Source organism: Prionailurus viverrinus, chromosome B3, assembly GCF_022837055.1.
Source record: "Prionailurus viverrinus isolate Anna chromosome B3, UM_Priviv_1.0, whole genome shotgun sequence".
NCBI lineage: Eukaryota > Metazoa > Chordata > Mammalia > Carnivora > Felidae > Prionailurus > Prionailurus viverrinus.
The window spans coordinates 65,902,619-65,920,747 of record NC_062566.1 but is presented as its reverse complement, the minus strand read 5'-3'; the positions used below and the strand labels follow the sequence as shown (position 1 = coordinate 65,920,747).

Sequence of the window (18,129 nt, the reverse complement as noted above, 5' to 3'; positions counted from 1 at the left end):
ACTTGCTGGCAGGTACAGGAACCTCAGGATATTTTAGGGACCTCGAGAAGAAAGGAAACAACCCACATCTACACGTATTGCAAAGAAAAATAATGATAAGTACTTGGCTTGGCTTCTGGCCTCAAAAGACTATTAAAAGTTAATCTGAAATTCCTTATGAAACAATCTAGCGAAGCAGATTTAAAAGAACCTATATAGCCAATCACTATTCTTGCTGTGCTTATGTGAATAATTAGGCCAGGTTTGTTAAAATTGGATTTATTTTGCAGCAAATTAGACTTCATTTGGCTACCTTCAATAAAAAGGAGGGTAAATTTGGAGAGAAAAATTATATTTCAGTAACACACTTTTGTGGATGTTAAATTCTAATTCTGATTAATTGTCTTTGCATGTGTGCAGTTTGCCTATACAGCTGGGCTGGATCCTATATTCCTCTGCTTTCTTTGAACATCTATGACTCTCCCAACTAAGGTTTCCCATTTCCTCCCATTCTTTTAACTTGAAACAAGCCCATGAGTTTTGTCGACCAAATTCAAACAATACTACCAAACAGAGGCATTAGAGGCACCAGAGACACTGCAACCAAATCAATATGTAAACTCAAGAGTACTCCTGAGACTTCAAAATTACCTAGAATGTATCCTGATAGGATTAAAAAACAGAGGTACCTCAACAAAAGAATCTAAATAAGGTTTGGGTTGCCTAGTGCCTCAGTCAGTTGACCACCTGACTTGATTTTGACTGACGTCATGATCTCAAGGTTCATGGGATCAAGCCTCATGTCAGGCTCTCTGTGCTGAGCGCAGGGAACATGCCTGTGATTCTCTCCCTCTCTCTCTCTCTCTGCTCCTCCCCCACTTGTGCGCTTCCTCTCTCTCTCTCTCTCTCTTTCTCTCTGTCAAAATAAACTTAAAAAAAATTTTTGAGGGGTGCTTGGGTTGCTCAGTCGTTGACCATCTGACTTAACTTTGGCTCAGGTCATGATCTCACCATTCATGAGTTCAAGCCCCGTGTCAGGCTCTGCACTGACAGCACAAGGCATGCTTGGGATTCTCTCTCTCTTCTTCTCTCTCTGCCCCTCCCCCATCTCCCTATCTCAAAATAAATAAATAACCTTTAAAAAATTTTAAATAAGATTCAATAAGTTAATCAGCTGCCTCTAGAAGACGCTTCATCTTTTCCTGAATGAATCCATCAAGCACATTGTCAGTATGCTGACATCTACCCTGAAGCACCTGAAAATTTAAAAGTGATACATATGACTTTTATTAGCCAAAGTGCCCCAGATAGTCAAAGGAAATTACAAAAAACAGTGGTAGCTTTAGAGAGGGCTATTTGGGCATTGGTAGGGATTGCTTTTGAGGTTTCTAATAACTGGGATCAAGTCCAGAAAACAGAGAAGCAAACAAACTAAAGTAATGAGACAGCATGCTACTTTGCTAGCTGTGGCCACCTGAGGAAAGTCTCCCGAGAAACAGTCACAGTGAAAACCGAGGTCCAAGCCCTGTGCCCAGACACTGGAGAACGTCTTCGAAGGCAGATTTCCCTTTTCCACTTCCTTGGCTATTGCTCTTTGCCCCTCAGCAGCAGGAAGCAGCCAGAGAGGTCATTGTCCCTATTCTCCAAGATGGAAGAACTATAAAATAAGAGTGGGGATTTGAGGCAGGTGCTTGGTTCCTGGACCCGTTTTGAAGGCCTAAGGGGAACTATAGTTCTATTAGTTGCATTATTAACTTAGGTCCGCATTCTGTTTGCTCTCTACATAACCATCGTTTATGAATCTCTTAACCTCATTCCAATCAATCATTAACTTGGCCTTTGTCTTTTTTACCTTTATTCCCTGTTTATCCACTGATTCTAGAAACCTAATGGGGCTGGAGAGTAGCATTGGTGTTGATGTATCTGATCATACCAGGTCCCAAAAAGCTCCTCACTGACCAGAAGAATGCTTACCCCCAGTTTGTTTCAAGGACCCCCCTCCCAACAAGTTTTTAAGAAACTCATGACACTCCTCTCATGTATATAAGCTGTCCCTAGGGTCAACAGGTCAAGGCAGCTTTGGGAATAATCCCCTGACTTCTCCTTGGGCTGCCTTCTCCCATCCAAGTACTAACCAGGCCCGACTCTGCTTAGCTTCCGAGATGGGCTGCCTTCTCATAATAAATGTTTCTTTGTTTCAAAACAAGTGTCTCAGAATTTGGCTTCCTGGACATTGGGTGCATGGACAAGTTTGATTTTCCAAGGACAGAAATGTAAATCATTTCGCTTTTTTCAATCAACACTATTTGTAAATTTTATCCTCTTTATTATATGCAGTCATTTTCAAAACCCAATACCTGTGAACAAGTGAGCCTCTCTTTTTTTTTTTTCACTTAATTTTAGTTAATTAACATACAGTGCAATATTGGTCTCAGGAGCAGAATTCAGTCATTCACCACTTACATACAACACCCAGTGCTCATCACAACAAGTGCCCTCCTTAATACCCATCACCCATCTAGCCCATCCCCCACTCACCTTCCTCTGTCAACCCTCAGTTTGTTCTCTGTCATTAAGAGTCTCTTACGATTTGTTTCCCTCTCATCTCTCCCCGTCCCTTCCCATGTGTTCATTTGTTTTGCTTCTTAAATTCCATGAGTGAAATCATTAGGTATCTTTCTCTGACTGGCTTTTTTTGTTTAGCATAATACATTCTAGCTCTATCTACTAATGCAAACTGGCGCAATCATTATGGAAAACAGTATGGAGGTTCCTCCAAAAAACTAAAACTACCCTACTATCCAGCAATTGCACTATTAGGTATTTACTGATAGGATACAAAAATACAGCTCTGAAGGGGTACATGCAACCTCAATGTTTACAGCAGCATTATCAACAATAGCCAAACTATGGACAGAGCCCAAATGTCCACCAACTGGTGAATGGATAAGGAAATATGGTATATATATGTGGAAATGGAAAGTTACTCAGCCACCAAAAAGAATGAAATATTGCCACTTGAAAGTAAATCTTACAGTTGAAAGTTTCTATATCACTTTTCTTTGACTTGAGCATATAAGAGCAACAAATTAACCTTTGCCTTATTTGTCCATGGAGTCACCTTCCAAGCCCTCCATTATATTTTAAACAATTTCTGAATTTGGGGAAGAGGTAATTTATTAATGTATTTCCAGAATTTGGTTAACGCTAGTAGAGGCAACATAGAAAATTATAAAGAGGTGCATGGCTTCTAAAAACAGACTGAGTTGAAATCTGTTCTGTTTTCTTCTAGCTATGGACAGTTAGGTAAGTTATAAAAGTCTTCTGCCTCAGTCCTCTCATACATAAAATGGGAATGAAAACAGCACCTAGCTCATAAGACTGAGATAGTCAAAGACTTCACCAGACAGCCTAATTATTTACTTCATTATTTTTTCAAATACTGTCTTTTAAATACAGACTGAAGAATTGCTTTAGGCCACTCTCTCTTTAGTAGCCTCAAATGAGTCTTACTTTCCTTTAGACACATCAACCTATCTGACCAATTATGCTCAAAGTAAAATCATATGGCAGAACAACTCTGAGCAAAGTGTTCTAGCCTTGCATACCAAAATGATGACAAGTAGTATATATTTTTAGCTCCTCTTGCAGTTTGGAAGGATCATCCACACTTTAGGGAGGTTAAAGATTTAGCTTTGTAAATCTATGGTAGGCAATAGATTTAAAAATCATGAACAATGTTTTTGACATATAGATAATTTTTTGGTCCTAGTCTGCCTTACCTTTTTCAGAATATTCTAATTCCTCATGGTGACTTAATATGTTATGATGTCCCCTAGAATTCTGGACTTACCTGACGGGTACTAGCAGACTGAAAACCCTTCAAGTAACATTAAAATCTGTCTGAGAAAATGGCTATTTTGGGTAATGGTGAGATGGTAATCAACTTTACTGCCTCTTTGAAAGGTATAAGCTGCATATAGATTGCCTACTGGAGGATTGGAAAGACTCCAGACCATTCTTATAAATCCTCCTTCCTAATTCTTGGTTTTCGTTAAAGGTAGGAAGAGAAACAGGTGATTTCAGCCACTAGGTGGCAGTGAAGCTTCTTGTAAACTTCTTCCAGTTTTTATTGAGCTGTGCACACCGAACTTTAGATTCATTTCTTCTACAATTAAAAAAGATTTATTTATACCCACTGGAAATGTTGACAATAGCCTGAAATTAGTAAATTTTTCTATGTCAAATAGGCTAAGTGCAAATGTTAGTTTTTATCATCCCAAATATGTTATTTTATAAAAATGTATAACATTTTCAACATATTGTATAAACATATTAAAATCAGTAGTTCTCCATACATATCTCAGAACATTTATGACATGTATATATATATATATATATATATGTATATATATAGTGTTCATTGGAATTCAAGAAAAATTTCAGAAAAAGTATTGTCTTAGAATGTCATGAGCTAAAATATGAAATAAGATATTAGAAAATAATAGGAAAACATAAGATTATCATAGTTGAAACATTATATTCTAAGCCCAAGAAAATCGGCTAAAAATGTCAATTATTTAGTGTTCAGGTAGGTGGCTAATTTCAAGTAAATATATATATAAAACTATATATATATATATATATATATATATATACACACACATAACTATATAAAACTACACATTTTCTTCATTACAGAATTATCAAAAAGTGACAGTTAAAAATGACCTTGGGGCACCTGGGTGGCTCAGTCGGTTGAGCATTTGACTCTTGATTTTGGCTCAGTCCATGATCTCACGGTTGGTGGGATCAAGCCCTACATCCGGCTCTGCACTGACAGCGTGGAGCCTGCTTGGGATTTTCTCTATCCATCTGTCTCTGCCCTTACCCCCTTCTCTCTTTCTCTCTTAAAATAAACATTTTTGGTGGGGTGCCTGGGTGGCTCAGTCGGTTGAGTGTCTGACTTCAGCTCAGGTCATGATCTCACAGTCCATGAGTTCGAGCCCCACATCGGGCTCTGTGCTCTCAGTTCGGAGCCTGGAGCCTGCTTCAGATTCTGTGTCTCCCTCTCTTTCTGCCCCTCCCCCACTCATGCTCTGTCTCTATCAAAAAATGAATAAACATTAAAAAATTTTTTAAATAAACATTTTTAAAAATGACCTCATAAACATTAAAACAAAATAATTCATAACATTAATATTTTCAGTATTTAATGAAGAAAGTTATAAAACTTTACTGGGAGATACAAAAGAAGGCCTTAAAAGTACAGAAATAAACCATGCGTAGGATTAAAAAGACCAATATTGTCAATATCATATTTTTCCCTAAATCAATGTATAAGATTAACACAATTATAATTACTAAGTATTCATGTCATTTGATAAAATCATTCTAGTTCAAACTAATAAATAACTGAACTGGTTTCAAGACAATTTGAGGAAGAATAGCAATGAGGATACTTATTTAACAGATATTAAAATGTACCATAGATTTATAATAATTAAAACAACTTGCTCTGGAAGGAATCTCAAAGGCATTATGTTGAATGAAAGAAGTCATGCTTAAAAGGCTACTTACTGTGCACAAACTAAAGGGCAACCTATGGAATGGGAGACGATATTTGCAAATGACATATTGGATAAAGTTAGTAACCAAAATATATAAAGAATTTCTACAACTCAACACCAGAAAAATTAATGATCCAATTACAAAATGGGCAGAAGACATGAATAGACATTTTTCCAAAGAAGCCCTGCAGATGGCTAACAGACACAGGAAAAGATGTTCAACATCACTCATCAACACGGAAATGCAAATCAAAACTGCAACGTGATACCACCTCACACCTGTCAGAATGACTAAAATCAATAGTACAGGAAATATTAGGTGCTGGTGAGGATGTAGAGACAAGGGAACCATTCCTCTTGCACTGTTGGTGGGAATGTAAACTGGTGCAGCCACTCTGGAAAACAATATGGAAGTTCCTCAAGAAGTTAAAAATAGAACTACCTTAGGATCCAGCAATTAATCATACTACTAGGTATTTACCCAAAGGATACAAAAATACTATTTCAAAGGGAAAGATACACCCCAATGTTTACAGCAGCATTATTTATGATAGCCAAATTATGGAAATAGCCCATATGTCCATCAACTGGTGAATGGATAAAGAAGTGTTAGATATATACAATGAAATATTATTCAGCCATAAAAAAGAACGGAATCTTGACATTTGCAATGACATGGATAGAGTGAGAGAGTATTTTGCTAAGCAAAATAAATTAGAGAAAGACCAATGCTATATGATTTCACTCATGTGTAAAATTTAGGAACAAAACAAATGAGCAAAGGGAAAAAAAGAGAGAGGCAAACCAAGAAACAGACTCCTATCTATAGAGAATAAACTGATGGTTACCAAGGGAGAGGTGGGGGGATGGATCAAATAGGTGATGGGGATTAAGGAGTGCACTTGTGCTGAACAAGTGTTGTATCAAAATGTTGAATCACTATATTGTACACTTGAATTTAATATTATACTGTATGTTAACTGACTAGAATTTAAATAAAAACTTAGAAACAACAATAACAAGAGAGTATTTACAGCCACAAATGTCCTCCTTGCCCAGCTCAGTGGATGGCTGCCATGTCTATTCTCACCCCAGCAGAAATCTGGGGTTTTATTCTGTGCAGAAGTCTCTGAGCTGCAGGACACCAGGCACATACCTTAATCCTAAACCTAACCTTAAACTTAACCTTACCCTTAACTTTAAACCTAACGATTACCCAAATGATAACTCCCCCAAGCCCCTAATCCCCAACACTAAACCTAACCCTAACCTAACCCTCTGGAGAAATCTCTGAACTGCAGGATACCAGGAACATACCGTCACCCTGGTCCTAATCCTGACCCTAACTCTAACCACATATCTGGAGGGAAAAAAATGACATGGTGTATCCATACAATGGAATATCACTCAGGCATAAAAAATAATGAAATTGTGCCATTTGCAAGGATGTGGGTGGAGCTAGAGAGTATTATGCTAAGAGAAATAAATCAGTCAGAGAAAGACAAACACCATCTGATTCCACTCCTACGTGAAATTAAAGAAGCGAAACAAGCATGGGGAAAAAAGAGGCAAACTAAGAAATAGACTCTGAACTATGGAGAACAAACTGATGGTTACCAGAGGGGAGGTAGGTGGGAGGATGGATTAAATAGGTGATGGGGATTAAGGAGGGCACTTGTGATGAGCACAAGGTATTGTGTGGAAGTGTTGGGTCACCATATTGTACACCTGAAACTAATATTATGCTATATGCTAACTAACTGGAAATAAAACAAAAACATTTTAAAAAGGCCATTTACTATATGAGTTCACTTACATGACAGTCTAGAAAAGGCAACCTAGGTACAAAAAAACAGATCCTATTATCAGAGCCAGAAGTTAGGAGAGAGGGATAGACCACAAAGGGGCACAGGGGAATTTGAGGGTTGAGGACATTTTCCTATAATCTCATTGTGATCGTTACATGGCTGTGCATTTGTCAAAACTCACAAAATTGTATACTAAAGACAGTGATTTTTTTTTTCTATTTGTAAACTGTATTTAAAAACAAAAAGGCTTGATACTGGTACAAAGAATTGATTATAGACTTTTCAGAGGTATCAATCACCCCTACCCCATGTAGGCCCCATGAATCAATTTATCAGTGGACTCAGAAAAAAAGAAGAGACAAATATTGGTGTTATTACTGAAAAATTTGTTTTGGACTTACAACCATGTACCATAGTACTGTACATGCCACAGCACAACTGCAAATTTAGTTCACTGTTTCCATCCGTGGGCTGTAAACTTTCTGAAACCCTGGATGAGCCTTCTGGCACACTGTGCCAGGCTCACAACATATGTGAAGGATGGTTGGAGGCACTGTGTCTGGGGCAACTCAGTAACAAAGTTAAGACACATTAAGTAGGGATTATGTACTAAATGTACTTTTCCAGCACCAAAGAGCAGTTACCCAGGCACTCAGCTAAATAGCAATGTGAGGCATCATCTGTGTGCATTTTCTACATACAGATTCCCAACAAAAACTACAAGTATAATAGCAACACTAATAATGTATTTTGTAAAGATTAAAAACACGCTGGGGTGCCAGGGTGGCTCAGTCTGTTAAACATCTAACTCCAAGGTCATGATCAAGGTCCTTGGTCTCAAAGTTTGTGATTTTGAGTCCGGAGTTAGACTCTGAACTGACATTGTGGAAACTCTTGGGATTCTCTCTCTCCCTCTCTCTGCCTTTTCCCCACTCATTCTCTTTCTCTCTCTCTCTGTCTGTCTTAAAATACATAAATAAACTTTAAAAACATGCCAAAATTATAAAAGAAATGTATAAAGAAGTTTTTATAGATAGAGAAGCTAAGTAGATAATTTATTCATTTTTTCAAATTTGCATTAGAAACCGTAGTGAAGAGAAGATTTTTTTTAAGTTCATTTATTTGAGAGAGAGAGAAAGGAGAGAGAGAGCATGAGTGGGGGAGGAGCAGAGAGGGAGAAAACGAGACTCCCAAGCAGGCTCTGCACTATCAGCAAAAAGCCCAAAGTAGGGCTCCATCTCACAAAGAGTGAGATCACGATCTGAGCCGAAATCAAGAATCAGACCCTTAACCCACTGAGCAACCCAGGTGCCCCAGTGAACAGAGGATTTAAATGCATGTCTTCCAGAATGGAGATGTCATGCTTTAACCAGTGATGATGACAGAAGAGGAGTTTCCTATCTAACAATTACATCTACTGTTTCCTTATACAGAACTTGAAATACATTAAAAGTTTATTCCTTAATAATGTCCAAAACAAAAGATTGCCTCTTTGGAAGCATCATCTACAAAGTGGGTTTTGAATTTATATGTCGAGTTCTTATCTTCTTAATGGCTGCTTTTACTTCTTGATTCCTTAATGTATAAATAATAGGATTTAAGAGAGGTGTGAAAATTGTATAAAACACAGAAAGAATTTTATCTACAGAGTATCTGCTGAAGGGCCATACATAGATAAAGACACATGGGGCAAAGAAGAGAGTCACAACAGTGATGTGTGCCGAGAGAGTAGAGAAGGCCTTGGCGGAACCACTAGCAGCACGGTGCCTGACTGAGTGTATGATGACCGTGTAGGAGACAAGCAAGAGGAGGAAGCAGACCAGGGACAGGAGGCCACTGTCAGCAATGACCAGCAGTTGTAGCATGTAGGTATCCTTGCAGGCGAGTTTGATCACAAGGGGAAGGTCACAGAAGAAGCTGTCCACCACGTTGGGACCACAGAAGGGCAAATTCAACATGAAAGCCATTTGACTAGATGAATGCACAAATCCAACTGTGTAGGAGGATAGAAGCAGCCCACCAAGCACTCGGGGGTTCATGATGGACATGTAATGGAGGGGTTTGCATATGGCAACATACCTGTCTATTGCCATGGCTACAAGCAACATCATCTCACTCCCACCCAGGAGGTGCATGAAGAACATCTGAGAATAACATCCCCACCAAGAGATGGTCTTCTGCTTTCGGAGGAAATCCACAATCATCTTAGGGGTAGCAAAAGAAGCCAGGATCATATCAATACAGGAGAGGTTGATAAGCAGAAAATACATTGGTGTGTGAAGGCGTGAGTCAAAGGTCACGGTGACCAAGATGAGGAGGTTTCCTAACACAATCCCAGCATAGACCACAGAGAATCCTAGGAAGAATAAAATCTGAAGATTCTGAGATTTGGAAAGTCCCAGCAAAATGAACTCAGACACCACTGAATGGTTCACTCTTTCCATGTTATCAACTTTATGTCATCATAATCCAAATGAGTAAGAATTGTGGGCAGAAAAGTTGTGTTTATACAAAGGATGGTTCATGTTGGTGTCTAATTTTGATACTCAGACAGATGAACTTAACGCACCTCCCACTTTTGGGAAATTTTATTGGTCAGTGATATTATAAATGGCCCAGAGCAGCATTCCAAACAGTAAGAAGAATTCAGACTATACATTTCTGAGAGACAAAACAACAACAACAACAAAAAAAAACAGCACATGAAATAACAATCATATAGACTGTGAACTTGGATTCCAAACCCCTCAATACAACACCTAGCTGAGTTACTCATTGGGCAACATATGACGAGTATCTCCTTTTGAGGGTTATGTTTCCTCCTCAGTAAACAAACAAACAAAAAATCAAACTCCATGATATTGAATGTCTCTTTGTGCTATAAAGATCTTCATAAATAAGATAAGGATCATGGTGGGTTCCACATTCACAGAATATTATTGAGTTTCTTAACCTGGAAATGATAAATGTATAAAATATAGCAAGGATTCTAGAGACCCATACTTTGAAAGAGATTCTGGTAAAGAACAATTAATTAATGTCTTAAATTAAGTCTTCCTTATAAGTTTTTAGGTCCTGAGAAAAGCACATCTTCTCTTTCCTGCTCCATTCTTGCATGAATCCCTCATAGCTTATGCTAATACCACCGATGGTCACTGCACATTAGTAGAGTCAAACCATGAATTTACATATGTATACATAATATATATATGGCATATATAATTCATTCACTCAAAATTTAACATTATTCACCTCAAATGCCTCTTCTGTAATTTTAAGCAGGATATACCAAGGATATAGAAAGTCCCCAGCCAAATGGAACTGAATTTATTTTCTTTTCAGTGTGTATTCATTCATTCATTTGTTTAGTGCTATACAGAGGACCACTGGTTAGCTTGTGCATGTTTACTTACCACAGCTTCAAAACAATAAAATGAGGTAATTGAGGTAAATGACTGATGTGGGTAATAGAAATACCATTCTTTCAACACAGTCATCTAAATTTATACCATAGCTTTCCCATCAGCCCATCCTTATAACAACACTGGTTTTGTTGGCTTTGTTCTTAAAAAAATATTTTCAACCATAATAGTTCCTCGTTATCTAGGTTCTTAAAAAGCTCCTGCAGTAATTAAAGCCTTCCTTTTGTGCCATTGTTTTTTACCAGAGCGGGGAAAATACTTTCATAGGAAAGTGCCTCATGTGAATCCCAGGAATAGCCTTGCATCTCCTTTTCCCATATTGCCATCAATTTCCTGCAATTTTTGCTCCCAATCATCAGAAACAGAAGGAAGAAGCATCATAATGCTGTACACTCTGTTTCTCTGAGGCAATCCCATGGGTACATTTATCCAACTGGGGATGTATTTTTCCTACATAGACATATCCTCTGGCCAAGTTCTTACTCTGAGAAACTTGGATTGACACAAATTTGGTACTAAGCCACGCTAAGTACATAAAGTTATTTCCATGTTTGGAAAAGTTGTATCTTCTTTCAGTTTTATGGGTAATATTTAAAATAACCACACTACGCTTTTTGAAATCTCATTTTTAAAACTGCATTTGAGGAGAACAGGATAGACTTCAAATATACATGAAATAGTTTATACACATTCTTGCATATTACTAATATTTATTGAGGGAGTGAATGAATGAATAAAATATATATGAATATTCAGGATCTACATTAAAATCAGTGTTAAAGCAAAATCCATGTAAATTAGGAATTTTAAGCATATTTACTTTTAAATGTCAAATTGGATGTTGAAGCATTTTTAAACAGAAACAGAATAACCATTCCAATAAAATTGTTAGAAGTACGTATTTTTCCCTAATTTATTTTTGAAAAGGATCAAAGTAGCTTATGTGAATGGAAAAGAAAACATGGTACACAGAGCAGCAGGATATAACAATCTATTTCCTGGGTAAACAATCTATTTCCTGGATATCCTCTGAGAACAGTAATATACACATTAGTACAGTGTGTGTGTGTGTTCTTTGTGTGTTGTGGGTACTAGTATATGTTTACATTTATATGCTTTTTATTAAAACCATAGTGTTCAATGCTATTTATTGAGAGAATAGTGTTCACATGTATAATTATTTTCCTTGGGTTTGTCAATACATTAAAAATACATTTCTAGGGGCGCCTGGGTGGCGCAGTCGGTTAAGCGTCCGACTTCAGCCAGGTCACGATCTCGCGGTCCGTGAGTTCGAGCCCCGCGTCGGGCTCTGGGCTGATGGCTTGGAGCCTGGAGCCTGTTTCCGATTCTGTGTCTCCCTCTCTCTCTGCCCCTCCCCCGTTCATGCTCTGTCTCTCTCTTTCCCCAAAATAAATAAAAAACGTTGAAAAAAAAATTAAAAAAAAAATAAAATGACTTTCTAAAAAAAAAAAAAATACATTTCTAAGAGCACATGAAAATCCAAATCATTTTATGGCTATATAGAATTGCATTTTATTGATGATGCATAATGTAATTACCCCAAAAATATAGTTTACTTTTAGGAATTGAACATTACTCATAAGAATTCTGTTTTCATCCTATCAGTGTCTCCTTAAAAAAACAACAATTACCTAACTCGCTTATCAATACCCAAGTTCACCTAGTCCTTCACAATCAGCCTCTCATCTACTCTAAATATCCAGTATTGTTTTCTTATAGTGCCGAAATACAACTTCTGTTTTGGTAAAAAAACAAATTTGTGGTTTTCTGTATTCCCCGTCCATTTCTTTTTTTCTACCCGTACATGTTTTCTTCTTTTTGGGTAGACAAATCCTGTCCATATAGCCATATCCTTCAGGACACCTTGAGGCCTCTCTTTTATAAAACCCATACCAATTTCCAGTGTATTTACGGTCCATTTCATGTGCTCTACCATTTACTTATTCACTAGGTATACCATGTGCATTAGGTGTAAATATTCTGAAATTGAAGGAACACTAGAATAAGAGCTATGGAAATTTGTTCTAATCCAAGGTCTCTCATTTTTGGTGTTGTGATTCTTCTTTCCCCAGATCACTTTTAAGCTCCTTGAAAATAGATCAATTATTCTTATATTCTCCATAATAGATGTTACAAGGGTCATCAATAGAGATGTTGATGAAGTGAGTGAAAGCTGACAGATATTTAAAGAGAAAAACTTCGGAATAATGAATTAGTGATAACTGTAGAAAAGATAGGTTTATTCAAAGTCAAAGAATTTTTCTACTTTTTATGTTTTTTTCTGCTTTGATAGTGTAACTTGCACCAATCTGTAATATTTGTTTAAAGCACATTTTTACATATTAGTTTTTACTCTAAACCATAGACATAGACACACATGCATACACATTCTCCCACACACTCCCTACAAGTGTAGAAGAGGCAAGGGGTGACAGAGTAAAAAGAAAAATTTTATGTTTTCAAGGGAATCATTTTGATTATCTGCCCAGCATCCCCCCTTCCCATAGAAACAAAGTTCTTTAGCTTTCTTCTTACTGTAAACAACTTTCAAACTGTTCTAAAATGGGTGAGGAGAAAGATAAATAAACAGCATTTTATAAAAAACAAATGAAATCAACATTTGATTCTTAATTCTAAGACACAGACTCACCGTGCAGAAAATATAGTTGAGCTGAGTATTAGAAGTAGAAATTTAATCACAGATCACAGGCATCATACTACGAAGAAAAAGGACAAATTGTGATTGATCTACAAGTTGCTTGATCTACAGAGCACAATCTGTCAAACTACTTGAGAATATATGAGTAATTTATTCCATTAAAATAAATGTTTTAAAAGTTTTGTAATCTTAACACAGAAGAATATGAAATAAAATCTATTATGGCTTAGTTTTGCCAAAAATCATATTATTGTCCACATGATACTAGTCATCTGAGCTGATATTTGTTGTTTGTTTGCTTAACAGAACAGGATAAATTGAAGTGTTAGGTCTAGTAGGTTTATAAGCACAGGGAATAACACATTTCTTTGGAAAAAAAGCAAAAAAGCAAAGATTTCATTCAGCTACCTACTTCTTGAGGCGTCACCATTTGGCATGGATTGGAAATGCTCTCAAATGTATATTAGTAATGATATGGACATTATGAAGTTTGACATGAAAATTCTTTAATAAATGGAAAATAACATCACTTGAAGTATATCAAAGTGTACTCAATTATTTAATTTGCCCCATACTGTCACACTTATAAAGAAAATATGCTGTATTTGTATGACAACTAGAATGATAATGCCTTCTAGAATTCTCTAATGTTATCATGGTGTTCACCTAAAGAACTTTTCACATTTGACTCTACCTATGAACAACGGGATTGAAACTCAGTATCTAGAAATGGTTCTATATTTTTTAATGTATGTTAAAGCTTCCCCTACAACTTACCAGTTTTACAGTGTTTCAGAGCATTACTTGAGTCAGACACATTGAAACCTGGAGAGGTTCTCTTTCCAAAAATAATAGGATTTCCCTAAAATAATGACAAATGTTAATATTTTCTCTATTTTCTCCATAAAGAGTCATATATATTGAGAGGGTAGTAATATAGATGTGATGTATTTTGAGACCTAACAATACCCAACTGATGATAAATACCAATGGGAATTATTAAAGATGCCATGTTGTTTCCCCTGAATGACAACAGAGAAAACTTTTTATGGCATTGCACACTTATAGAAATTGACATGTTTTACTATCAACAACAGTTAAGCAGAGGACTATAAAACCACTATCAGGTCTGGAATGTTCCAAAATGAAAACTTACTTGAAGAGTATTAAAAAAGGTCAATCACAAACACATAGCTACCTTTTACTGTATATCACACTTATGCCTGGCATTATTATAAGCATAACTGGGTCTATCAAAACAGAATATATAAAGATATAAAGCTGGGGAACTGCAGTCTCCCCATTTCCTTAGTCCCACCTCTGGTTCTAAGAAATGTTTCCTGTGGAGTATTTCCTTGGCTCTCTTTCATATCCAATTGAAAAACATATCTATCCAATATATTAGCCATATGTTCATGCCTCTTTCCATGCCTATTTAAAGTAACATTGAATTTCTGTTTCTGTGTTTAATGAGACCACTGTTCCAAATGTGATATGAAATGTGATATAGCCAGATAATCCAATGTTCCTTTGGTCCCTTTTGTAGATTAGTAAAAGCAAAGTGCCTTTCTTGATCAGAGGAACTGTTCCACATGAAATACACTGATAGACTCTCCAATATTATAAACCTTTAATTGTATTTTCACTGGCTGCTTCTGTAAGATTGGTAAGAAACCATGCATCACAGCCATTAACTCAGGAAATGAGTGGGTAAGCCCTAATGAACTGATGGAGCCAACTGCTCTGTCCCAGAGAACCCTGAGGTGGCTGGACAGATTGAAAGAATAGGTCCTGGCTGGGTTTGCCAACATTATTGCTAAACAAACTTGGATAAACTCATTGCAAGAGAAAACAAAAACTCAAGAGATAAGGGTTTAGAAAAGAGGGAAAATTTTAGTTACAGGTGCCTATATCTGTGTGAACTGGTAGGCTCAAGCCTTAACAACTGAGCTCTCTGCTTGCAAGGTGGACACCTAGAATTTTTTAGGACAGGTTTAGGGGGTTACATGCAGGAGAGAAGGCAGGGAGCATGTGATCACAGATGAGGTCAGTATATGTTTAGCCCCTGATCATGAGCAAGGAAGGGGATATGGGGGGATGTCTTCTAGGCATTCCATTGCTATCAGGGCTTTTCTGATAAAGGGACTGGAGTGTTTCATTCATTGTCAATGTTCTAATAAAGTGCGATATAACTGTTGGGGTCTATAGTTGAGCAAGAAGTCTCACTAACAAAAGGATAACCAAATCCTAGAGCTGAGTAGGTGTCAGTTCTACTGAATCCCTGTTTTTAGACCACTGGGGCTTCTGGAAGGAGTCCAGTATGATTTATTTGCTGGTTTTGTGCAGACCCTTGACTTCAGAGAAATCTGCCTAAAATCATCAGTAGGTGGTTTCTTCCTATGGATGCTGAGTTAGGCCCACAGTGTTCACACTAATGGCTTCCGTGGGTATGAGAGAAGTATGCCCACCTTTTCTCTGTTTGGATATTTCCATGTCATTTTATTTCATTATCCTCAGTAGCTAGTTCAGGAATCCCTAAACCATTTGACATAAACCTCAATATTCCAATCTCCTGGCTCAGCACCAGGACTTTTTTGGGTGGTTTCTGTATGATTTGTCTTAATCTTCCTCTAAGTTCCCATAAATGTTTACATGACTGAATGCTGGAAGTGAGAGTAGTTTTATTTTCCAACTACCTAGAGCCAGTATACTTGCCCCTATAGCAAGACCCCTGGCTTAAGAGACTATCAACATCTAAAGGTGTCATTGGCCCATGAACCTAATTCCTCCTGCAATGCTAAGTAAGGGTACTTGACAGCATCCACCATACAGATTTCCTCTTCCTCAGTTTTACTGTCTTCAGGACTTAAAGTGGTTGATTTACAAACAATAACATGGCCTTCATTTTGCAAACTACATCAATAAGCAAGGAGCTTGTTTTAATTTGACCAAGAGGGAATAAAATGGTTTAAACCTGGGCCGTCCAAGTTATTAGCCACTACACATACATGGTTATTTTAGCTAACTACTTTGTTTTTCTTTCCTTCTTTCCTTCCTTCCTTCCTTCCTTCCTTCTTTCTTCTTTCTTTCATTCGGTTGTTCTGTCTTTCCAGCCCCATTTTCTCTCTTTCATGGTTCTAGAGTTTATATTATACAACTTTAAATTATCACATTCTAGTATCTTCAAATAATATTATTCCATTTCACATATAACATACTGAACTTCTCTACTGCTTCTCCCCTTTGTACTATATTATCATGTCATCATTTTATTTGTACATATTATAAATGCAATAAATTGTCATTACAGCTTTATTTAATATTTCTGATGGCCATGAAATATGTAATCGTTATTTGCTTGAAAATGTCTTTATTTCACCCTTAATTTTGGTATAGAATTCTAGTTTGAGAGGGTTTTTTCTTTTCATATTTTAAAGATACTTTGCATAGTTTCTGAAAAGAGTCTAGAGTTATCAATTTTTTGTTCTTTTGTATAAAATGTATCTTTTTTCTCTGACAGATTTTAATATTTTATAAATTGCTCATTTTCAGCAATTATTGTATGTCTTGAAGTGATTTTCTTTTTTGTTTTTCCTGAGGCATTCAAACCTAATTTTGTTCTGTGAATTTATACTTTTTATTCGAGTTCTTTAAACATTATTTCTTCAAATTTTTTTCCTGTCATCCCTAAATCCAATACCACATGTGTTAAATCATTTGGCATTTTTCATAGGTCACTGAGGCTCTGTTAATTTTTTCCACAAATGTTTTAGCTTCTGCTTTAGCTTAAATTGTTTCTATTTTATTTTGTTTTTAACTTAAAAAAATTTTTTTTTCTTTAATGTTTACTTATTTTTGAGAGAGAGAGACAGTGAGAGAGACAGAATGTGAGCAGGGGAGGGGCAGAGAGAGAGGGTGACACAGAATCCAAAGCAGGCTCCAGGCTCTGAGCTGAGCTCCAGGCTCCAGCACAGAGCTCATCATGGAACTCGAATTCAGAAATGGCGAGATCATGACCCAGGCTGAAGTCAGACACTTAACCGACTAAACCACCCAGGTACCCCTTTTCTTTTTAACTTTTTAAAAACTATTTATTTATTTATCTTGAAAGTGGGGGGAGGGACAGAATGAGAGGGAGACGAGAGAATCCCAAGCAATCTCAATGCTGTCAGCTCAGAACTCCATAGGGCTCAGTCTTAGGAACAGCAAATTCATGACCTGAGCCGATATCAAGAGTTGGACGTTTAACTGACTGAGCCACCCAGGTGCTCCAAACTGTATTTATTTTCTATCCAGGGATTTTTGTTGTTGATGTTCCTTTGTCCTTCGAATGGATTTTTTTGGTTTCTATATTGTATTTTGTAGCCCTAAAACTTCCATTTGATTTTTTTTAATATTTCTATTTTTTTTTCTCATGTTTATGTCATCCTGTAAATTCCCTGATTATTTAAAAAATGCCTATTTTAGGGTTATATATAGGGACGGAGATCCAACATGGCAAAGTAGAGGAAACTGAAGTTCTCTCGTCCCTCAAACACAGCAGAGTTGAGGCCAAAGGACTTTGAATTCCAAGAATCCAGGCTATGACGTGACAGAGACATCTTCAGGGGCCCACAGGGACAAACTGGCAGGCCATAGGTGTGTGAATGCAAACTGGGAGAGATAAAACG

The 18,129-nt window shown here is 36.9% G+C and overlaps 1 protein-coding gene across 1 annotated transcript; it reads right to left on the bottom strand.

Annotated features, from left to right (window-relative positions):
- Window positions 1-8,862: 8,862 nt before the first annotated feature.
- LOC125168072 (olfactory receptor 4K13) lies at window positions 8,863-11,196 on the bottom strand. Its single transcript, XM_047863028.1, has 3 exons — window positions 11,083-11,196; window positions 10,361-10,398; window positions 8,863-9,793 (listed from the first exon to the last, which is right to left on the bottom strand). Exons 1-3 carry the CDS (start codon window positions 11,194-11,196, stop codon window positions 8,863-8,865), a joined length of 1,083 nt encoding a protein of 360 aa, XP_047718984.1.
- Between the last annotated feature and the right edge of the window lie 6,933 nt (window positions 11,197-18,129).